The sequence below is a fragment of the Lotus japonicus genome, chromosome 1 (genome assembly GCF_012489685.1).
Source record: "Lotus japonicus ecotype B-129 chromosome 1, LjGifu_v1.2".
NCBI lineage: Eukaryota > Viridiplantae > Streptophyta > Magnoliopsida > Fabales > Fabaceae > Lotus > Lotus japonicus.
The window spans coordinates 3,272,293-3,296,766 of record NC_080041.1 but is presented as its reverse complement, the minus strand read 5'-3'; the positions used below and the strand labels follow the sequence as shown (position 1 = coordinate 3,296,766).

The following is a 24,474-nucleotide window of genomic DNA, read 5'->3' as shown; positions in this document are numbered from 1 at the left end:
ATGTGTCTTTCTCTATATTTTGAATGTAAGGACAAAGGTGTAAAAGATTAAAAACTACAAGCTTCACTTGTGAAAAAATGGAAAAATATCCTCTTTCACCTCAAAATGGCCTAACACTTGTGAGGGTAGTGGAAAATAGTGAGAGAATAAGAAGAAGAAAAAAACCCTTAAATAAGTTATTGGTTTTATAACATACTTAATTTTTCAAATTTGGTCCTTATAATTATTTTTCATTTTAAATACTTTAAAAATTATTTTTATTGTTGTCTTTGTCGTTAATTCTTCAGTCTAAATGAGACGGAAATCCATATAAGCATTGTATGTGGCATTTTAACTTTTATTGGCTAAATTTTTACACCTAGGCGCACAAGTCATTTTCCTCCTCCCTCATCCCGACACGCTCTATCTACCTCCCTCTCCATCTCCCTCACCATCACCAAAAGTCACAAACACCCCACCATGATGCGAACGCCCCTGCCATCAGAGACCAATGAAACCACCACAGCTTCCTACCACCTTGATCCCAACCAAGCCAACACTATCTTCACTACGTCACACACCTTATTCCCTCATCCCCTCGGGTTCAAGACTCATTTGAGCTTGGGACTCAACCCCTTATTCTCCCTCAACTCTTAACTCATTCACATAAAGATGAGCCATCAAAACATGATGATGTGTTTATTTCATATTGAATGGTACCCTTCACTACCATCACCACTCAACCTCCACAATTGCCACTAGTTGATTCCTTCATCATCGTCATTGTCCAATACCTTTCATCGCGACCAGCTTAGGCCACCCTCCATCATCAACATCGCCGCCATTTAAAACCATTCACCACCATTGTCGCCACTTTTACGTACCCACAACCAACCAACAACCTCCACTTACACCACTGACACACTCTACCATGGTCACCACCCTTCATTGAACCACCACTGACATGCGATTACCACACTCTACCACGATTACCAACCTCCACCACTACACACGACTTTACCATACCAAGTGACAATGTTGGCATAAGATGTCTTACAATAGTGATGGCAATGGTAAATTTACAAAAGAGTTGAAAACAACTATTCAAACTAAAAGTCACAAAAACTAAATTGTGTTTGGTTTCCAGTTTGGTGGTCTGTTTGGGGCATTGAAATTCGATATCACACATTCTCAAGCTCTAAATGTGAAAGAAGCTATGAATCTCCATTGAGTGAAAGTATTTTCATATTGAAAACCAAACATACACTAAAAATCACAATCACCCCAAATATGCCTTAGTTGATCAATAAACAAATGTTTTATTTCAACTTATTTATTATTTTTATATGTTTCATTGCCATTTATGTAAAAATGAAACCAATCGCAAAAACTTATCCTTTTTCAACAATACCATTCATGGTTGATGAGTTTTGGACGCAGGCAAACGACAGACGCCGTGGATTCAGAAAAAAAATGGAACTTCAACGCCGGCCGGCCACTATAAAGCAATATTTTAATCAATATTCTAATACTAACACGAAAAGAATTTCCTATTTTGGAATATTATTATATTGTCGCACCAGACTCTGAATTTTTGGTGATGTTCCACTACCATCATCATTCATCAGAATCACCATCACCATCACCATCACCATCACCTTCACCTTCAACTTCTACCTGCTACGTACAAATACTACTACACCACACTCTTCTCTAATCTAATCTCTATATATGCCTTGTCAACGTTTCAATCTTCTTCCTCTTCTTCTTCTTCATCTTCTTCATAGATAGTAGTGCAGAGAACGAGAGTGTGGCTTAACGTGCGCACCGTTGGCGCAGGAAATGGATTCGCCGCCAACCTTTGTATCGAAAGCGAGGACGGCCTTCAATTCCGCAGCTGCCAAAGCGGAGCGAGTTCTTATGGACTTCAAATCAGATCGAGGTTTGATTCTTTTAGATTTCGCTATTTTTGCTCCAATTGATGCGCTTTTTTCTCCTCTTCGTTTTTTTCGGAATGAGATTTTTTTATTTTTATTCTACTTGTTTTGGTAAAAAGCATTGACTCAATTTGCTGATCGTTGAAATATAGAACATGATAAGGAATCACCCAACAACAACAACAACAACAACTTCACGAAGCAATCGGAAGCTGAATCTCCTAACAGCGAAAACGAATCCAAGGTAACGCCGATGACTTTCATTGTTAACTGTTGAATTGAATGCTTCGTGTTTTTTTTTTTTTGAGATTTGGATTTGGACGAAATGTTCAGCTGTTGTATATAAATCCTGGGTAATTGGGAATTTTGTTATTTCTTGCATTTGAGCATTTTATTGTTAATTTTTCGTGGTTTTCGCCGATTTGTTTGATTGAAGTGTGGTGCCATTGCCAATGCATGATGCTAGCTGAAAGTGTTTCTGTTTGTTTTGTTTGGTTCTAGTTGAAGGTCAATAAGGGAAGGGGATATTTAGATCAGGGAACTGAGATTGAATGTTTGAGCTGAATGTTTTGAATAATAACTCTGTTTCTTATTTAATTTACACCCTCAAACCTCATTGTCCTTGCTCAGAATCAATTAAACATCTACACGAAAGCATAAACTTGACTTCCTGGTTTTTTTTTTGTAAATGTTTGTTTGAATATTTACTCGATTCTTCTCATTACTTCCGTTAGCGACTTTCGTAATGAAAAAGTTACATAATATGAAATGTATGTCCTGGCTTGAACATGATCAGTACCTGTTTATTTATTTGTTGGTGTAGTGAGTGGTAATTACTTACATGATTTTTGTAATGGGATGTTGCAGCTTCGCGGTGAGTTTAAGCATAAAAAGTGGAGGCCTCCACATATAGGAATAAAGCAAGATTGGCAAGATAGATTTAGGAACATTCGGATAGGAAAAAAAGACGTTGAAGATACAGATAAAGTTGGGGATGCAAACATGGCAGTTGCATTTTATGATGAGAATCTGTACATCCTGAATATGAAGAATGATCAAGAGGCCAAGGTAAGGAAATCTGAAACACTTTATTTTAGGATTTATATTACCAATTATGTACAGACAACCAAAGTTTCTAAACAATGATGTTAGCAAACTCTGACAATATATGCTGACTGTGAACATTTTGTTTTCAAAATATTACCTGTCACTGTTTCATCAAATATGACTAGCAAACTCTGACAATATATGCTTGTGATGAATTAGTATTTAGTAGTATATGCTTGTTAAGAATCTCATGATCAACTATCTCTTTCCAAATTAATGAATTGAATATGCAATTGAGATTTTCTTTGATTTGCCAAATTAATTATACAAATGGGTTGATTTAGTAATGTGATTGAAAACATTGCTGTAGGCTTCAGAAGCAATGCCCTCAGTTGAAGGCCTAACTGCTGCAACTAAAGATCCCATTCCTCCAGCATCCGTGCTGAAGCAATTGGCTATAGCTGTTGAGTAAGTTGTAATATTTTGCACTTGTTTTACTTTTTGTTGTTCTTTCTTACTGCCACTTTCCATACTCAAAGGTTATATTCTTTGTGGTCGCATTCCATTTCACTTATTGCAAATTCATGTATACTGTTGGACACTGACTTCTTGAATGCATTTTTTTTAATAATCCAACAACATTAGAGTCTTGTTTCTTTCATTCAGACAAATTTTCAGCTTAATGATACAATTAATCTCTTAAATTTTTTGGACCTTGTGATTAGGGCTGGAAGCAAATCAAAGTCAATGAAAGATTTTATTGCTTCAACAGGAGGTTCTTCACCTGCAAGAGAGAGGGCAAGCTTAAGTCTCGCTGCAGTTAAGGCTTTAGTGTTGCGTGAAAAGGAGGACAATCTTACCTCTGAGTTTAGTAGCGACGAGAAAGTTGTGCATTTGATTAATTCTCTGTTTGATCCAGGTATGTGCATTATAGGTGGCTTGTTGATGATGCATTTACGTATATGCCATTTTTTCTTTGACTCATTATCCTGTGATGGTCTTTCACTTTCGTTATAATATTTGCAAGATATTCGCAGAGGGAGATTTCCTTAGAAGAAAAATCAACTCTGATCCAGAGGAAACTGCCATAACATCCTTGCCAAGAGATATTCATGGTGCTCCTCCAGAAAGCCTAGTTGTTAAGCTAGCTGAAATAATTGGAAACTACAAGACCCTCCGAAAAATGGCTCTTTTCTGGTGCAGGGTTGTTGCTGAAGTATGTTTAACTCAAAAATAACTTCTAGTTCTAACTTCTAACATTATCATATAAACACACAACCCAAAACTCGACATTCATTTATGCTCTCAAACATATTTGATATTTTCTATGATATATAAACTATTATTTATCTTTAGGAACTGTTAGTTTAATGGCTTGCAATCTTAGTAATAGAATGCATCATTGTACTAGATTAATGTCTTCATCTTAGATCATTTGATTTTGACAATAAAAGATGTGCAAGATCACTTGATGCCATAGGATTTTCACCCCTTATTTTGATTTTGTTATAGGATTTTTTTCTAAATATTTTTATTTTTTGTAACTGATGCAGCTGAGAAAACTTTGGTCTGAAGAAAAACATTTACCTGGAATTCCCCAGAATGAGATTCCAGATCTGAAGTCATGTCTTCTGCATCAACAATTTCAAGTAATTAATTGTTGTATCACTCGGAAAAGGCTCCGTGCCATTGCCACCGAATCTCTAGACTCTATGATGATGCAAGCTAGTTCGAACATAAAAGAGCCAACCAATAATGATGGTGAAGCTCCTGCAAGCCCTGTTCTATATGCTAGATTAGATAATGGGGAGCTTGTTCTTCGACTTGGTGCTGATTGCCCTGCTGGAGATCTAACATTGTTGGAAACTGGCGAGCCTGTGTACTCTCCTCTCACCCAGGTTTGATAAATATTTATTTTTTATATGAAGTTACTATTTCAACTTGCTCTTATACATGAGATCATTCGTGACCATTTTATGTAGGAAGGACCTTTGCTTACAGAAGATCTAATTAGAGAAACAGAGGAGTTTGTGCTGCGGACAGGGAGGTCGGTACACTAACTGAGATTTTGTCTTTGATCCTGTTTGTTATGTTAAATTCCAAATCCATTTTTCGTTCTTTACACATATACAAATCCCAATTTACTTTTATATCACAAACCTGAATAAATAAACAATCTCATCTTGCTTCTTGGGCTCTTCACTGTTTGTTAGATGTGTAATGTGCTCAGTATGCCTTTTCAATTGTATGGCATGATATCACATCTATGGTCTATGTACTTCCTGGACCAAGGCCTGGGGATCTGAACTTGTGGCCTATGTCCATTTTGACCAGTTTTTTTAAATACTCTCTTGAAGTTGAATTGATGGACTAGTTGATCAACAGAACATTCTCAGAATGTGTTTTTCTTATACATTGATGATCATGTATCTGTTTCTTGTGTGACTAACATGCAAATGCTTGCTTCATTTAACTGAGATGTGCATATATTATGTAATATCTAATAGTTAGCATCTATTAGGCATTTCTTGATTACTAACTTACCTTTAATGAACAGTGTTGGTGCTGGGTGCTCTCAACTGCTTTCGGACATGCAGGCTTTCAAGGTCCGGCTCTCCTTTGAAGATAATTTTTCTTAATGATATTCTGAATGCTTCTAAGTTCTAACCATCTTGGATATGCTTAATGTTCTATCTGAGCTAGTTCTGTTTGTAATTGTCATCATATTTTAGGCTGCAAATCCTGGGTGTATTTTGGAGGATTTTGTAAGATGGCACTCTCCTCCTGATTGGACAGATAATGAGGCAAGCATTGAGGACAGTGATGTTTTCGATAGTGGTGAGTCATTGTCTACCAGAGGTCAGCTAAGTCGACGAATGCAAAAAGAAGGTATACTAATGGTCTTTTACACCCTAGGTTGATACTTCAATTCTGCTGCAACACAATTTGTTGTCTTATTTCGATGTTAATGGACCCCGGCATCTGATAAACTTGTGGTTTTTTTCTTTGGTTGAAACAAAAAATAGTTTGTTCAATGTTTCTTGTCACTGATTGTGTGAAATCTTTTGCTATATACTTACCATAATTTCCGTGTTTATTATGGCTTTGATTTCTGAAGAGTTTGCATTTTGGTGAGTTGTGAGGAAGGTGTACATGGAATCCAGGAAAGAATTACTTAGTACAGACTGATGTGAGAACTTTTGTGATAACCTGCTCCATTTTCGGTTCAGAATGTCTGATGGTAGAATTTGATTAAATGCTGAGATAATATTTTCATTGTTTGTCAATTGATATCGGCATGGATCTTCAGGTTTCATATTCCCAACTGCCTTGGATAAACCCCTAAGTTGAAAGTGTTGAGATGTCATGCCTCAATCTTTGTGGCCTTTGTATTTATTGTCTAAAATGAATGTCATATCATATATAAAATAAAGCATGTGCAGATTACTGAGATAAGCGAATCCTGAGTGTTGTCTTAATTTTATAATTACACATGATGTGTTAGAAAAAATGGGTACCGTTGAGCACTTTTTTTTCATATAAAAAAATTTCTCTGAATTGAATGAGATGTTGATGTCTTGATGACAGGTAATTTGTGGCGTGAATTGTGGGAAACATCTAAACCCGTACCAGCCGTTAAGCAGGCACCTCTCTTCGATGAAGATTTGGCAGTGTTAAGTCTAAATAATATTCTGTGTTAATTTATATTTGGAAAAAACATAGATCAAATTCTTGTATCATTGCCATCAAGTTCTCCATTCGGATAATGACACACAGATGTTTTCTCTAACATCAAAGAATCTATTGTTGATTGTTAAATAAGTAACCACATTTCATCATTTGAATGGGCAACTTGATGGCATGGATATAATAAGAACTTGATCTAAGTTTTGTTCTTTATATTCCCCCCTAAAGCCTTCTGTTGAATCTATTTTTATAATTGTTTGTAGGGAGGGCATCCTCAATGCATTAGAGGACATCCATCCTTCTGAGCTTTACCGACAACTGTTTGTTTCTTTAGTAAGTTTTTTATTTAATCTTCATCACATCAGTTACTTCTTTTGTGTATTACTTGTTGTCTTCTGTTACGACGTTCATAAAGCATCTTTAACTTTGTAATATTGGCACTCATATTAGTTGCGCAAAGTGAGCAATCTTAAAAAGCGACCTTGTGGAAATGTGATTTCATCGCTTGCATTTTTATTGAGTAATCCTAGAAACAGTTGCGAAGTTAGGGAAGATCTTTTATCGTAAGAAGCTTATCGTGCATTGTGAAATTCGTTCTGATCTGTAAGACTGTTATTAATGCTCATTTTAGTTGATAAAAATGTCCATCATAAGCCTAATCTGGATCAACCTTAATTATTATTTAACCAAGCTGATCTGAGTTCACTAATAACTACTTATGAAGAACACACACACACACATGCTTGTACCATCTAGATGCCTTTCTAACCATGACCTTCTTCTGTCTTAACTGTACAGCTTGGTTTAGGATTTGCAATTGCTGAACCCATGCTATCTAGCAACAGTGACTTCTCAAAGGTGTTCTATGACTGCAAGGAGTACATTGTTGCCACATGTCAAAGCAACAAATTGAGTGAGAAAGTTGATGAACTTGTCCAGGTGTGTACTCTTTAGACTGTGACTAGATCCTTGTGAAGCATCTCTACTTTGATTCATTGTTTCATTTCATACCTTAAATGAAATGGTCAATATCACGTGTGACCCCAGTGGAGAAAGCACTTGTTTTTTTCCCACATACTTGAAGAGTTATTCGCTTTATGAACTTATAAAGCAGACTCTGAAGAACAAAGGAACACTTAACAACTATCACATTATGTGAAACTTTAACTTTTTAGTTTAACTAAACCCACATTCCAAAACTGTTTAGTTTACTCTTTTTTAGCAACAAAATAACCCTGCTTTTTGGCCCATTGGAGATGAATAATAGTTCCTCTGGAAATGCAAATTAATAGTGTTACTTGGTATTGTTGATTCTTATATGCATTTATTTGATAGTAACACAGTTCACCGGAGAATTTAATTGTCACATCCCTGCCTAGGTATATGAAACGGTGGAGACAATGTTGCTGAATCCTGAGGAAGCACTAAAAATGATGAAGCAGACAGAAGAATTAACTCCAGTTTCTGGTGAACCAAGGAGCCGGTTTAAGAGGCTTAGCCTTATTTTTGGTGGCAAAGATAAACAACTGAAAACGCCAACCTCAAAAGATCAGATGATTGGTGAAGAAAATCTGATTCGGCAATCTTTCTCGAATTTCTTTGACAGCAAGTCATCTTTATTCTCAAAGAAGCCTCCGAAGTCTGGATGTCCATCCCCTTCTGAGAAACCTTCTCTGGAAACTGAATGGACTATTGTTTAGACAAATTCACCTTCACCCTGTTTATAATCCTCCTCCCCACCTTCTAAGCTTATTATAACTGTAAAGTTTATTTATTCTTTTTCCTAATACTTATTGGTTGTTGAGTTCTTTTGCAAATTATAATGTATACTTCACACATTTTTATCAGAGGGATTTTAAGATATAGCTTTTGGGTCTTTAGCATTTTTATACTTAAGTGATGTTTGTATTCTCATCCTTGGTGACTTTGGGTGTTAAGAGTGCTCTCACGGGCATGATAACTCCTTGTGAATTAGGATTCTCTCATGTCTATTAATAATGTAGAGTAAAGTTAAACATTGTGTCTATGATGAGTACTTGGAGTTAGTTAGTTAGTTAAGGGTTAGCATTTAGAGTTAGTTAGTTATGGCTTAGCCTATAAATAAGGGAGTGTGAAGAGGGTTTAGTATCTTTGGGATCATTTGGGAATTGGGAATTAGGAGAGTGATGAGTCTCTCGAATACTCATCTGTTTCTTGTACATTTTTTCTGTTGAATAATATCAGGGTTTCATCAATTGGTATCAGAGCACCGATCTAGGTGCTGTGATTGCCATCAATTCGTGAAGATGTTTCCAGAATTTGATGGAAGGGAGGCCTACGGATGGCTCATCATGGTGGAGCAACACTGTGAGTCCAAGGGAGTATCCGCAGAGGAGAAATTCTTAGAGGCAGAGAAGGCTTTGACTGGTGAAGCTTTCATGTGGTGGTTTTGCTGGAGAAGACGCAATCAGAAGGCAACATGGTGGGAATTTGTGGAGGCTCTGTTGAGGAGATTCGAACCAGAATTGGAACCGTACATGCCAGAACCAGTCCACGATTCAGAGGAGGAAGAAATCCCTAGGAAGCAAGAAGTCTTGGAGGCAGAACGAAGAACTGTTGTGGTGGAAGCCAAACCTGAGGCCAATTCAGTGCTGTTGGCGAAATCAGAGATCAAGCCATATTCGCCGGAGAATTCTGAGACGGAGCAAACAGCGGAGGAGTCACGATGTCAACCGGTCACCGTGGTTGATTTCATCGATTGCACGTTGACGGCGAAAGGGGAGAAGATCGACGCCGAGGGGGAAATCTTCATCAAGAGGTTGAAGGAAGGTGCGCTAAGGGAGAAATCGCAGACTCGCAACCTTCAAGGGAGGAAGAGGGTTCAATCAACCGTTTTTCCCCAAATTACTGAACTAGGGTTCGATTGGAAGAGAAGGCAGCCGCGGAAACCACCTGATTCACGGCGTCGCAAGGCGGTAACCGTCAATCGACCGCGGAACCTCAATTCTTTGTTCATCGGAGGTCGCCAATCGAACGGTGGCGGAATCGCCAAACCACCGTGGCGGTGGTTCACATATCATCTTCGGCAAGGCCCTGTGATTCGCGAGGAGGAGAGACGTTGCACGCCGGTAACCACCTTACGGCCGCCGGCGAAGCCACCGGACCTTGCAGTTACGGCGGTGGAAGAAAGGAAATTGAAGTGGGGAAGATACGGGTTTGGGTATCTGCCGTTGGCTCCTTGCGAGGTTCAAGCTCGGCACGTGAGGGAAGTGGGCCCGAGTGAGAAGGCTCCAGTTGAACCCCTCTCCAATTCGAATGGGCCAAGCCCAATCCATTCATGGAAAGAGTTGGAGCCTGGCAGGAGGTGGCACAAAAAAAAAAACAACCTGGCCAAGGACTGCGAGTGGGCCTAAGAATGCAGCATTGGCCCAATTTTGCATGTTTTCTGCTATGTTTACTTTTCTATGTTTTTGTTTCAAGGAGCTTGTTTTTTACCCCACCTTGAGGACAAGGTGGATGTTTAGGGGGGAGTATTGATGAGTACTTGGAGTTAGTTAGTTAGTTAAGGGTTAGCATTTAGAGTTAGTTAGTTATGGCTTAGCCTATAAATAAGGGAGTGTGAAGAGGGTTTAGTATCTTTGGGATCATTTGGGAATTGAGAATTAGGAGAGTGATGAGTCTCTCGAATACTCATCTGTTTCTTGTACATTTTTTCTGTTGAATAATATCAGGGTTTCATCAGTCTATCACTCTCTTTATAAATATTTAAAGGTCTCACTTATTTAATACATATGAAGAGGGAGATATGCTCAAAATTTCAACATGACAAAACATGAGGAGGTTTCCACATGATCCCATTGAAGCAAAAGCGTAAACAATTTGTTTTCGTGAAATTATAATTGTCTCCAAGTCTAACATAGCTAAAATGCCAAATGACACTAATGTGAAATACAAATGACTAGATGGTTTTGTAATCTGAATGCAAACTAATAATACATTTGTGACCCCATTTGTGATAGTTTCACATTGTAGCAATCATGTTTCTTTATTTTGTGACTTCGCCTTGCGCCATTGACCACCATCGGTGTACCCTGTCTATTCCTCTTCTACATCATCGACCTTCTGGTCTTCGTTTAGTTGATCATATCCAGAATACTTTGTAAGAATATCTGGAACGACGAAATTGGCTATGAAGTATACCGATATGAGCAGAGCACTGCAATGCAACAAGAAAATTTGAGTCACTTCTGAACTTTGAAGACTGAAAACCAGCTGAACATGATCTTGTTAAAGTTGCAGGTAAATTAAAGCGTTTTTGTATCATATCTCCTAGTGGACTAATATGTGTTTGGATAGGTGGTTTAGTGGTTGCACACAATTGAGAACGCCGTGACACCAGAAGCTACATTTTGTAGCTTTATCTAGAAGTGATTATGGGCATGCCACTACGGAATCAAACATGCTATATGAGTATGGCCATATCAAAAAAATCAAAGGGGAGAGGAAGAACCGGACCTTACTGGGAGAAAGGCTGCCAAGTCATTGGAGTTGGGTGGTACAGTGGCAGCAACAACAATGAAATGTGGAAGTGCCTTGGTCCTAAATGGGAAAAAGTGCTGCTGTCTATGTGGAAGGGTCCTGCAAGGTTCACCCCATAATAGTTTGGTGGTCTGCACTGTATAATTTTGCTGTGGTTTGAGTAACTTTTGATGAAGATGAATGGGAAGCAATGAAGAGTGGAGCTGGAGGCATTTCATGGTGAAGCTTTTGTAATGAAAGCTGCTCTCAAAAGATGGTTTTGCTTCACTGTCTGCTTGGGATAATGTTTGGGAGGATGATATTTTATGTCATCCTTGCAGTTTATATATACATAACACAGGGTCCCATTTTTGTTTGTTTGTTGCTTGACAGATTCAGAGCTTATTATGATTGTAAGTCTTAGATTCAAACCATTCTTTCTCAAAGCCAGATGAATATTAATTATATTTTCAAATAATTAATATATTTTAGAAACAAAAAGTATTTTTACCTGTTATTCCTGAATTGAGATAAATGGTGCTTCTTCATCTCCAATGACGGAGGACATGGCGGGGATGTACCTATAAAAGATGCTTCGATACTCAAGTTAATGAAAAAGTAAATATAGAATCTCAGAGTATAAGAAGAATTGAATGTTTGCATAATGGGTAGTACTTAGTGCGTAAACGACTAAACCTATATTTATAGACCTGATCCTGATGTACAGTGTAGTTGTGACTTGAAGTCTTTAGAAAGACTCTATAAAGTGTGTCGGAACGGTCCGCTTGAACAAGATATTCTTCACCTTTTGGGGCGGCCGAAACATTAACTTTGCTAAGAAATATTAAATTACAGTATATCATCATTTATAAATAATTATGAAAGTGATTCTTTTTTTTGGTACATCGGAAAGTGATTCTTCTTAAAAACCTGATTTCTTTTTTAAGTTAAAAATACTTGTAAATAATTATGAAAGTGATTCTTTTTTTTTGTACATCAGAAAGTGATTCTTCTGAACAACCTAATTTCTTTTTTAAGTTCAAAATACTTGTAAATAAAAGTGATACCAGAAATCAAAAACAACCATTCCATGCTTCATCTAACAAGTATCCTCACACAAAAAAGGTTAAGTAAAGTAAAATTGAAATACCATAATCATTAAACAAAAGAAGTTGAAGGTAAAAACTAAATGACATGAGAAAGTTTGAGATTTGACAAATATGTCAATTTATCAGAGCTTGACGAGTGCAAAATTGAGTTGACCATTGCTTCTGAAAGACCACAACTGCACCACATCTTCAGGCTCCAAACCACTGTTCTTCACAACCTTCATCCACCCACCTATGATGTTGTAGGTTGGACTGCTGGTCATTTCCCACTTCTTCAAGCGCAAGCCTTCCCAGAGTTCAAGACTTGGATCCAACACATTCACAGTCAAACCAGCAGGCTTTCCCCCTTCACGCCCATTCAAGAGTGTCACCTCTTCCTGTGTCAGAAAATCCCTTGCTAGAATCTGCTGGCTCGGGATCGAGAACCGGTTATGGCCCGCGTTCACGTCACTCTTGTGGAGTTTCTTTTGAATCACCAGCTTCACTTCACTACCTCCCAGCTCTTGAATCTTTTCTTGAACTTCAATTGGCAATACAGGTTGGTCAGGATCATTATGTTCCTGCTCCATGTTGTTGTTGTTGTTGATAACAGGCAATTCAGGTTGGCCAGGATCATTCTGTTCATGCCCCATGTTGTTGTTGTTGTTGTTAACAGGCAATTCAGGTTGGTCAGGATCATTCTGTTCCTCCATATTGTTGTTGTTGTTGTTAACAGGCAATTCAGGTGGTTGAAGTTCATTCTGTTCCTCCATATTGTTGTTGTTGTTGTTAACAGGCAATTCAGGTGGTTGAAGTTCATTCTGTTCATGCCCCATGTTGTTGTTGTTGTTGTTGTTAACCAGCAATTCAGGTTGTTGAAGTTCATTCTGTTCCTCCATATTGTTGTAGTTGTTAACCAGCAATTCAGGTTGTTGAAGTTCAACCTGTTCCTCCATGTAGTAATTGTTGTTCTTTATTCTCTTTACTTCGATTCTTGGTGTTCTCTTGCGTCTTACTGTAAAAAAGAGCGGTACTTCTTCATTGCTCTCATGTTCAAATCTCTGTCTCTTTTTGCTCTGTTCAGGTTCATTGCTCTGTTTCTTTTTGCTCTGTTCAGGTTCATTGCTCTGTTTCTTTGTACTCGGTTCTGGTTCATTGCTCTGTTTCTTTGTACTCTGTTCTGGTTCATTGCTCTGTTTATTTGTACTCTGTTCAGGTTCATTGCTCTGTTTCTTTAGAAAATGTGGAAGGGGGAAGGTGGCAATGACAATGGGGGGTTCTGTGTGTATTTCTTCCTCGATAAGAACTTGACTAGAAGAAACATGTAAAATTTTGCAAGAAATATCACTGATTTCACCTCCATTCTCATCATCACATGCTTTCTTTGATGATGATGATGATGAACTTGAACCTTTTTCCTTCTCCTCCTTCGTTGGAATTGCAACTTCAGGACTTTTGATTGAATCCCCTTGCTCTATAGCTGCACAGAAAGAATGCGATGATGCCTTTCCTCTTATTCTCATCGTGTTTATGTAATTGCTCCTCGATGTTAAACAGGTATCCCACCGTTGATAGTCGTTAAACTAATTTTGCTCCTCGATGTGAAACAGGTATCTCACAGTTTGTTAAACTAATTGCTCCTATATATATACAACACTTTTATCACTTGTGGGATTCTTTTGAATTCCTTATCTCAAAGATTTAATTAAGATCAAGATAATTTAGAGTTTCACTTAAATTGAACATATCGTATTTATTTTGAATTTTTGATGATTAGAGTTTTAGTTATACGATATCTTTTTAAATCTTCCTCAATATGATAACTGTTTCAGTTTAAATTTTACATTTGTGATATTCATTTAACGAGTTTTTTTAGGGGGTTACATCATTTAAGGAATTTAAATATAGGGAACACTTTCATCCATTGTCAAACTCTTTTTGTTTTGGTACAAAGGAAAATACATGTTAAAATATCCATTGTCAAACTCTTTAAATCTTTGAATGATATTGTAAACCTTTTTTCTACACAATGTAAACTCATTTTTTTCTATTTATTTTTTATGCATTATAAATTTCTATTCATAAAATAAAGAAACAAAATGTAAATTATGAAAATATTTTAAAAGATATTTATGATACTTTTAAAATATTAAAATTTACGTCATAAATAAAAAATTATTTCACTTTTTTTTTTATACATTGGAAGGCAAAAAAAATTATTTCACTAGAAGCTACTAAAAAAAAAGATTTTTTCCAAAAAAAAATTAAAAAGATCATGTTACAATTTACATTAGATATGTAGACTTCTATTTTCTTTAAAAAAAAAACAAAAATAAGAGGATAACAAATACATAATCTACTATTAATGGGATGATAGATTTGGTGGAAGTTTAATTTTATCAATTTTGAAGAGATCAGTTTTAGATAACAAATACATATCAATTTTATCACTAGTTGCTCGATTTTGAATTTTAGATTGATTTACTCGTAACAGCTTTTTTTTGTGATAACAGATTTATTTTTTGACGGGATAACAGAATTTTTTTTTTAGAATGACGGGATAACATATTTATTTGATATAAAATGAATCCTTTGTATAAAAATTCATAAATAAAAATCAATAAAAAAATTCATAAACAAAAAACCATAATATTATTTGATATTATTTGATTATGGGACATAAAGGAGCTTCTAAAGAGAGCTTGGTTCGTGGCCCATCATCATGTCTTTCGGGATGGAAACGCTTGTGCAACTTATTGGCTAAGCATGGTGCTTTTCAGGATGATGTCTTTAAGTGTGTGGAGGCTCATCTAGATGGCATGAGCTTGCTGATGTGCCGGGAGTCGCATCCATGAGGCCTTAGCTTTCGGTTCTCTTATTTTTTTCTTTTCTTTATGAGCTGTACCAAAAAAAAGATTTTTTATTCATTTTTTTATATATCACAATAATATCTATTCCTTTCTCATAATTGTTAATTAGTCTTAGATTCGAGTGCCTCAATCGTTCTAAAAACCGTTAAGAATATATGGCAGTGGGTAAAGATTAAATAAAAATAATTTTATTCGTGTAATCTATCTATAATCTATAATCTATAATCTATAATCTATCTATAATCTATAATCTATAATCTATAATCTATAATCTATAATCTATAATCTATAATCTATAATCTATAATCTATCTATAATCTATAATCTATAATCTATCTATCTATATATCTATAATCTATCTATCTATCTATCTATAATATATATAAAAGCAAAGTTTCTACAGCCTTGAGGGCAAATAAGTCGTTCAACAATTAATTCCAAAAACTATGAAAGATGGGCATGGTTATTTTAGTAAAAATGCAATTTATTTTACTTAGATTGAATCTCAGGCGTTAGATTAAAATAAAACAAGCATTTGGGTTTTTAATTATATCAGTTTCACTCTTCCATTCCATTCCCATCTGAAACGCTCCTTTCTGACGTTCTTCTTCTCTTCCTTTTCTCCTTCTCTGCGTCGTTTCTCTCTAGGGTTTCGAAATTGACAGAGAGGGCGAGACAGTGATGGTGTGAGACCAATTTGAGAGAGAGGCACATGCGTTTCTATGTTGGAGCCACTCTAACGTTTGTTTTCCTTGCCGTCTCCAACGTCGTTTCGCAGTTCTGCTTCTGAGCTATCGAATTTGAGGAACTTTGTGGTAAGCTACAAAACCTTTGCCATCCCTCTTCCCCAATTGATGTTGATCTGATCCTTCTTCATGTGGTTATAGTAAGATTACACCACGCTGCTTTGTTTTGGCCAGTGAAGGAAGTGTCTTTTCAGAAAAGAGAGAAAGACATGTATGTGATGAGGGACTGCTCACGGTTAACATGTGTATTGAGGTATGTAGTGTGTAAAATAAGAGCCTAAAAACCATGATGTTATGATTAATAGGAACCCAGTTGGATATTATTATGTCCAGAGTTTGTGTTGTTCCTTTTTCTCCCTCTTTTCATTGTTGGTCGGGATTTAACGTGACTTCATATTATCATTGATTTAGATGGTTCATCATCAGTTTTCTTTTGTTGCAGTAGCCTATTCAATTTGTGTTAGGAGGGGCAGCTATACATATACGTGGTCCTCATCTTTGAGACAACAACTCCAGGAATCAATTTGAGATGGTAATCTTGCACTTAAATTTGATATTATGGCATAAACTCCATGGGTTCTGTGTTTTAATTTTTTTGTGCTATTGTTCTTAAACTTCCTTCTTTTGTGTTGTTTGTCTCTAATTGTCAATCTCTAATATGGAGAAGAATTTATACACTCTATTGAAATATGGCTTCTCTTTTAATAACAATTCCCTTTGCATATGAACACTTTCACCGATCAACTTCTCAAAAGTTGTCTTCTAATTTTAAGAAGAATCCACTTCCACTCTTACTTGCCTATTTGAAAATTTTACTTTTGTGTTCTGATATCTGACAAAAACCCCATGGGTTTTATAATCTTGACTTCCCATGTACATAGTTATGAAAACATAATATTTATGATCTTGGATTAATGTTTATTAATTATATTTTCAAGGGTTGGAGGTGGAATTGAGGGTTGGTGATGAAGAAGATGATAGTGAGCCTTCGGTGTATGGATTGTTGAGGAAGTAACTGTCTCCGTGCTTTGAAGAGGTGCTACGTTGCTTTCTTCTTTTGTTTTTCTTTTCAGTTTTTTAAGGTGTTTTTTATAGTTAACTTCCTTTTTACTTCTAGCAAGAAGAAAACATGCCTGTAATGTATCCTTACATGTTATAGGAAATGAAGCTATATTAAATTGGACCTTTTTAACATAGTTTAGTCAGACAAAGGGTGCATTTTTCTCAAGAATAAGGTAAGTCATCTTTTCTTATGTATGATGTTTCATATTTGATTTTGCAATCTGGGACATTCTATGGTTAAGTGATTTATAAATATTTGATCAAACCTTTTCAATTTGATTAGCCTTGCCGCTGACCAATCATGTATATTGATTTTTAATTCAGGTTATTTATTTAAAGGCATTTCTTCTACAGGTTCGTTTTCAGGCAGAATCTTCACAGTCCCTTTCTTCGACACCGGCAGTTAGAACTAAGAACCAAACGATTTTCGCCATTTTTTGCCTGTTCAGTTCGCCAATATCATTTCACCACCACTTATTTTTCATTTTACAATTCAGGTTATGTTTTTCCCAATCTCCTCTACCATTTCTTCGTTTCTTTCTCAGAATTAACTAAGCATTTTGCCATTTCTGAAATCTCTATCTTATACACTTGGTCAGAGTTTGAATGAATGATGAGCTCCGTTTTTCCACCAGTTTCCAAACCTGGTGAGTAAATCCTGCCTTCTGTTTTGTGGTTTTACAAATTTTTACATTTGTAAGTTTTCTTTCTCTGTTCTATATTTTGGTATATTTTTTGGGTTGATTGTCATTGTGATTTTGGATTTTTTAGATGGCTTTTTTTAAAAGATGACTTTGATACTAATATAGACATGGTTTTTGTACCACAAAAAAAACTAGACATGGTTTTTTTGGTCTAGAATGCACTCTTTGCGCTTTTGATTGTCCTTTTGTAATAAATGAGAGGTTTAATGCTATAGAAACCGTTTTAGGGAAAATGGTAATATATTGATGAAGGTATGAAAAACGGTAGAAAGGGGGGGTTTGAATAACGTTTTCAGTATAAAACTTCCACCTTAAAGATTTTGACAAATCTTTCGAGAACTTAAGTGCTAAAGATAAGAGATAGAAAAACACACAAGGATTTTATCCTGGTTCACTTGATAAATCACTCAAGCTACTCCAGTCCACCCGTTAAGGTGATTTCTTCCTTCTTAGAATGAAGGCAATCCGCTAATCAGGTAAGAGTTACAACTGCACTTGAAACCTGTAAGATCAAGTTTTGATCTAGTAGTACAACTCTATGTTTTGATGATTACAAGTTAACCTTTTGATATGAACAATTGTGGTACTCTAACGTGTTTTTCTGAGTGTGCTATTTACAGGCTCTGACCTCAACTCAATCTCACACAGATCAGAAGCACTGTGCTTAAAGAGTGACCCAAGCAACGCTTTCGCATTCACCATGTTCAGTATGAACAGTGGAAAAGCTTCAGAAGTTCTGAAGTTATACAAACTCTGATGTGGACTCAGTCACTAGAAGCTCTGAAGATCCAGAAGTTCTGATAACCAAGAAACACTGAAGGTTCAGATGTTCTGATGGTGTAGAAGACTCTGAAGTTGCAGAAGCTGAATAGTGGAAACTCTGAAGTCCGGAAGCAAGAAACTTTGAAGGCCATGTTCTTCCCTCTGAGTTCAGAATCAGAAGAAACAATGGTCAGAGGATCTGAGCTTTCCCTCTGACTCTGATCAACCGGCTTCACAAGTTCCAATATGAAGCATTCCCCTGATCAGAAGTCTTCTAGGTTTAAAGGTCAAGTCGCTATCCAAGTACAAAATCAACTGTACCTTCCTGACGACCTACCTAACAGTCTCAGACACAGCAGAAGCTGGATTTTCCAGAACTGCCCTCCAACGGTAGCATTTCCCATGCAACGCTCAACCCTAATCCTTGGAGTATATAAAGAGGCTGAAGACTGAAAGAAACGGCTAGAAGCATTCACATACGCGCAAGACAAACTTAAATTCTTCTAAGCTTTCTTTCATCTGAAAATTCATTGAGTTTACTATTAGCTTTTTAGAAGCAAATCTCTTGTAAACAATTCTTTGATAAACAGTTTGTTTAGTTCCTTTAGGAGATCAAGGCTGATCGGATCCTAGAGAAGACTAAGAGAGTGAATCTTAGTGTGAGCTAAGTCAGTGTAATTGTTAGTCACTTGTAGGTTTCAAGTGCAGTTGTAACTCTTACCTGATTAGTGGATTGCCTTCATTCTAAGAAGGAAGAAATCACCTTAACGGGTGGACTGGAGTAGCTTGAGTGATTTATCAAGTGAACCAGGATAAAATCCTTGTGTGCTTTTCTATCTCTTATCTTTAGCACTTAAGTTCTCGAAAGATTTGTCAAAATCTTTAAGGTGGAAGTTTTATACTGAAAACGTTATTCAAACCCCCCCTTTCTACCGTTTTTCATACCTTCAAAACCTACAAGTGACTAACAATTACACTGACTTAGCTCACACCAAGATTCACTCTCTTAGTCTTCTCTAGGATCCGATCAGCCTTGATCTCCTAAAGGAACTAAACAAACTGTTTATCAAAGAATTGTTTACAAGAGATTTGCTTCTAAAAAGCTAATAGTAAACTCAATGAATTTTCAGATGAAAGAAAGCTTAGAAGAGTTTAAGTTTGTCTTGCGCGTATATGAATGCTTCTAGCCGTTTCTTTCAGTCTTCAGCCTCTTTATATACTCCAAGGATTAGGGTTGAGCGTTGCATGGGAAATGCTACCGTTGGAGGGCAGTTCTGGAAAATCCAGCTTCTGCTGTGTCTGAGACTGTTAGGTAGGTCGTCAGGAAGGTACAGTTGCTTTTATACTTGGATAGCGACTTGACCTTTAAACCTAGGAGACTTCTGATCAGGGGAATGCTTCATATTGGAACATGTGAAGCCGGTTGATCAGAGTCAGAGGGAAATCCCAGATCCTCTGACCATTGTTTCTTCTGATTCTGAACTCAGAGGGAAGAACATGGTCTTCAGAGTATCTTGCTTCTGGACAACAGAATTTCACTAATCAGCTTCTAGATCTTCAGAGTCTTCTACACCATCAGAATATCTGAGTCTTCAGTGTTTCTTGGTTATCAGACTTTCTGGATCTTCAGAACTTCTAGTGACTGAGTCCACATCAGATTTTGTATAACTTCAGAACTTCTGAAGCTTTTCCACTGTTCATACTGAACATGGTGAATGCGAAAGCGTTGCTTGGGTTGCTCTTTATACACAGTGCTTCTGATTTGTGTGAGATTGAGTTGAGGTCAAAGCCTGTAAATAGCACACTCAGAAGAACACGTTAGAGTACCACAATTGTTCATATCAAAAGGTTAACTTGTAATCATCAAAACATAGAGTTGTACTACTAGATCAAAACTTGATCTTACAATCTCCCCCTTTTTGATGATGACAAAACTAAGATTTTTGATAACAATTCTTAAACATTAAATTAAATTCACTCAGAGTTTAGAGATATAGAATAAGACTTATCCTGATGTGAATAGTTTATCTTGCTCATTCTGAATTCAAGTCACTGCTTGATTCTGAGCTTAGCTCCCCCTGAATCTAATACTTGATGAAAACGTTAGTAAAGTCTAGATTCAGAGCTAAATGATATAAGAGTTCAGAGTGAAAAACTTATGACATAGATGAAAATCGAGTAATCAGAGCGCATAAGTAATCAGAGTCACGGACAAGGTATCAGAGTCTTGGGTATCAGAGTCAACTTGGAATCACTTCAGAAGAAGTGAAATGTATTCCTTGTATTTGCCCAGTGACACATCTATGGTCATGAAGGTGGAACTCTTAAATTCTCCAAAAGAGAAAAAAAATAAATCACACTAACACATCTTACACATCAAAAACTGGGTTTACTCCCCATTTTTGTCATAAGCAAAAAGCTTGGGGTGTCTGCCTCATGTAAAGGATTGGCCAAGATAGGTTAATTTGGGTCAACTAGACGTTCAGGTCTAGGGCCAGGATATCTCCTAGGGCTTGGACAAGTGAGATAATACTCTTCTAAAGTAGACACCTTTTCTTTTCTGACCTCCATGAATTTTCTAATGGATTCAGAGTTATTGGAGGGAGAAGAGTCAGCAACATTGGTTGGGAAGGATACAGGTGTAAGGGCTGTGGAAGAGTCTGTATCCGTGGGTCTGAGAGCCCGACGTTCTGATGCTCTTGGGACAGAGTGATCAGAGGTTCTGGGTCTAGGTTCTGTTTGGATAGGCTCTGGTTGTTCAAGAATGATGGGTTCAGAAGTTAATGGGTTGTATGGAATGGTAATGGGAGAGGTTGGTTCTTCTGACCTAGAGGGTTGGTTCTGGAGCAAATTCCAGAGAGGTGCTTCAGTAGGAGAAGGTTGAAAAAATGAAGACCTTGGGGAATGTGGTGGAGAGGTGGTTTGTGCAGCTGGTTGGGATTCAGGAATAGGAGTGAGGGGATTTGAAGATTGTTTGAGCAGGGCTGAAATGGGAAGTGCATCAAATAAGTTCAAATCATCATCAGAAGCAATTGCAGACTTACTTGAATGTGCTGATGATCTTGTCACTCTGGCAGGAGTTTCAATCCGTCTGATCACTTCAGCAGCTGGTTCCACCCGAGTAGGCTTCACCACAATTCTGACCTGCTTCTTCTTCTTCTTAGGAGGACCATCCTCATTATCACCATCATCACCATCATCACCATCATCGGGCTTGCTGGTTTCATCTTGCTTTCTCTTGGATTGACCAGCCTTCTTCTTTTTGATCAGAGGGACATCTGATTCCTCAGAAGATTCTTCTAGGATCATCTTCCTCTGAATTTTCTTCTTGGGAGGAGAAGGAAACTCTGGAGCTGGCGGCAGTCTGCTGAAGAAATCATCGAGATCAATTTCGAATCCTTGAGCCCTTAGGTCTTCAACATAGCACCTAATGGCGTCAGGATTGTCTGCCTGTGTCCACAGAGGGTAGTCATTCAGAGGCATCCTTCTACTTCTGATCTCAGAAGATGTGTCTTCATGGGAAGGAGCAATCTTATTCTTGATTAGGCATATCTTCTTTAGAGAATTTGCAGTGAAGACATCACTGACAATGGTGATCAGATCCTCTGTGCATCCAGCATTTATCAGATCTTGAATGAGGCCACTCTCAATGAAGAGATCAGACAAAAGTCTCCCGAAGGGAATATACTTGATCGCTGACTTGATGGAGGCAGTGGTACGAGACTTTCGGATACACTCCTTCAAGTAGGAGAACAGGAAGTAGGGAAGACAAATCTTCTTCTTGTCTTGGATGAAGAACAGCATCGCCTTCTGGTTGAAGTTGATGTAGTCTGGGGAACTGCCCTTTGGTCTCTGGTTTATGCAGTGGAGCAAAATTTTGTGCCAGATCCTGAGCTTGGGATGAAGGTCCATCACCTTGTAATTCGTCTTGCCTGGTTTGTAATTGGTGTACAGGGCCTTGTTGATCTCATCCTTCGTCTTGGGTTTCAGCTTCGATTCCGTGAATTGGAAACGATACCCAAAAGCAGTTTCTGCACCCAGCAAGTTCACGAAGGACTTCTCTGTGATGATGATCTTTCTTCCAAGAATGTGAGATACCACCTGAGTATCATCGCAGTCGGCGTGCTTCCAGAATTCCTTGACCAGTTTATCATACACCGGTCCTCGAAGTCTGTTGAAGTAATTTCCCCAACCTTGAACTTGGACTTCAGGACGAAGATCATACCCATTTGTAGCCAGGTTGTCGAGGTTGAATCTCCATTCTGCCAGGACTTGAAGTTCCTCAGGAGCATATACGCAGTGAACGGCACAGCCCCGTTCTGCAATTGGAATAATCTGCTCTTGAGCTTGACCTTGATCTTGTGTCGGATTCTCAGGGCCCCTTTGACCCGTTGCTAGACCAACTACCATGTGAGGGAACTGGGTTGCATCTGCAGTAGCTCTTCTGGTTTGACTCACCATTTTTGAAGCGGTTGAAGGTTTGAGGTAGAAGATGAAGGTTGAAAGATGAAGAGAGATCGAGAGAGAAAACGAGGATAAGCGGTTTTGAAATAGCAGAGAGAGAGAGAGTAAAGACCGGAAGTGAAAGAGATCGTGTGTGTATAGTGGGTTTTGACAAATAACCGTTGTTGATTCAAAAAGCAATTTAAGATCAACGGTTGAAAATTAAAGATAGATAGTAACAGTAAATACACAAATCACACACAGGAGAGAAGCACATCTACACGCAATCATAACAGACTGTCACACGGGCACAAGGAACTATGCATCAGAAGTACTGACACACGTGTTGCTGTCTCAGCTTCAGAGTCATTACCAGTGGGTACACACACTCTGATTGAGTTACCTTCTGGACTAGACATCTTCTGATCAAGAAGTATCATAGTCAGAGGTTCTGATCCATCTTCACTCTGGACAAAAGTCCATGTTCAGATTTTTCAGAATAAAATTGAATCTATCCTCTGCTAAGGGCTTTGTAAAGATATCTGCCCATTGATGGTCAGTATCAACAAACTTCAGAAGAAGTACGCCCTTCTGTACATAATCTCTAATAAAGTGATACTTTACCTCAATGTGCTTTGCCCTTGAATGCAAGATAGGATTCTTACTCAATGAGATTGCAGCAGTGTTATCACAATAGATTGGGATATTGCTCTCAAGGATCTGATAATCCTCCAGCTGATGTTTCATCCAGAGCATCTGAGTGCTGCATATTGCTGCTGAGATATATTCTGCCTCTGCAGTTGATAGTGCAATGGTTGATTGCCTCTTGCTTGCCCATGAGACTAGATTGCTTCCCAGAAATTGACAATTTCCAGAAGTACTTTTTCTCTCTGTTCTATCTCCAGCATAATCAGCATCACAATAACCTGAAAGCTTATACTCTGATGTTTTCTTATACATCAAGCCAAGGTTAGTGGTGCCTTTCAGATACCTTAGGATCCTCTTAACAGCAGTTAAGTGGGTTTCCCTTGGATCTGATTGGAAACGAGCACATAAATGAACACTAAATAGTATGTCTGGCCTAGATGCAGTTAAGTATAGAAGTGAACCTATCATGCCACGATAGAGCTTCTGACATACTTTACCACTTTTATCTTCTTTCTCCAGAATGCACGTAGGATGCATTGGAGTCTTGGCCACTGTAGATTCCAGCATATTGAACTTCTTCAGAAGTTCTTTAGTGTACTTGCTCTGATGGATATATGTTCCTTCTGGTGTTTGATCAACTTGTATTCCCAGAAAGTACTTTAATTCTCCCATCATACTCATCTCAAATTCAGCCTGCATCATCTCAGAAAATTCTTTGCATAGAGATTGATTAGCAGAACCAAATATAATATCATCAACATAAATTTGCACAATTAAGATATCATCTTTATAAGTCTTGCAAAAAAGAGTTGTATCTACTTTACCCCTTACAAACTCATTCTCCAGAAGGAATGAGCTAAGTCTCTCATACCATGCTCTGGGAGCTTGCTTCAGACCGTAGAGTGATTTCTTCAATTTGAACACATGGTCTGGTTTCTTCTCATCTTCAAAACCTGGGGGTTGATGAACATAGACTTCCTCTGAAATATAACCATTTAGGAAGG

At 37.6% G+C, this 24,474-nt stretch overlaps 3 protein-coding genes and 1 long non-coding RNA gene across 9 annotated transcripts; 2 read left to right on the top strand and 2 right to left on the bottom strand.

Moving 5' to 3' along the window:
* Window positions 1–1,411: 1,411 nt before the first annotated feature.
* Window positions 1,412–8,515, top strand: LOC130733096 (uncharacterized). Its single transcript, XM_057585168.1, has 15 exons — window positions 1,412–1,663; window positions 1,819–1,921; window positions 2,069–2,160; window positions 2,784–2,984; window positions 3,334–3,431; window positions 3,689–3,882; window positions 4,001–4,179; window positions 4,517–4,861; window positions 4,946–5,010; window positions 5,521–5,569; window positions 5,696–5,852; window positions 6,552–6,636; window positions 6,914–6,983; window positions 7,449–7,589; window positions 8,030–8,515. The coding sequence occupies exons 1-15, from the start codon at window positions 1,580–1,582 to the stop codon at window positions 8,348–8,350; spliced, it is 2,184 nt and encodes a 727-aa protein (XP_057441151.1). The 5' UTR covers window positions 1,412–1,579; the 3' UTR covers window positions 8,351–8,515.
* Window positions 8,516–10,398: 1,883 nt separating this feature from the next.
* LOC130731520 (uncharacterized) lies at window positions 10,399–11,520 on the bottom strand. Its single transcript, XM_057583828.1, has 2 exons — window positions 11,145–11,520; window positions 10,399–10,845 (listed from the first exon to the last, which is right to left on the bottom strand). Exons 1-2 carry the CDS (start codon window positions 11,384–11,386, stop codon window positions 10,725–10,727), a joined length of 363 nt encoding a protein of 120 aa, XP_057439811.1. The 5' UTR covers window positions 11,387–11,520; the 3' UTR covers window positions 10,399–10,724.
* An 858-nt stretch (window positions 11,521–12,378) lies between these two features.
* On the bottom strand, window positions 12,379–13,758 carry LOC130732800 (uncharacterized). The gene is made up of 2 exons (XM_057584787.1): window positions 13,647–13,758; window positions 12,379–13,541 (listed from the first exon to the last, which is right to left on the bottom strand). The coding sequence occupies exons 1-2, from the start codon at window positions 13,756–13,758 to the stop codon at window positions 12,379–12,381; spliced, it is 1,275 nt and encodes a 424-aa protein (XP_057440770.1).
* A 1,934-nt stretch (window positions 13,759–15,692) lies between these two features.
* LOC130733095 (uncharacterized) lies at window positions 15,693–19,138 on the top strand. Of its 6 annotated transcripts, none has more exons than XR_009017326.1 (8): window positions 15,693–15,920; window positions 15,993–16,104; window positions 16,294–16,383; window positions 16,790–16,887; window positions 17,011–17,086; window positions 17,268–17,410; window positions 17,513–17,560; window positions 18,266–19,138. It is a non-coding gene; the product is annotated as an uncharacterized LOC130733095 (long non-coding RNA). The 6 variants fall into 6 exon arrangements; XR_009017325.1 differs by having other exon boundaries at window positions 18,238–19,138; XR_009017328.1 differs by having other exon boundaries at window positions 16,026–16,104; window positions 16,297–16,383; window positions 17,513–19,138.
* The last annotated feature ends 5,336 nt before the right edge of the window (window positions 19,139–24,474 follow it).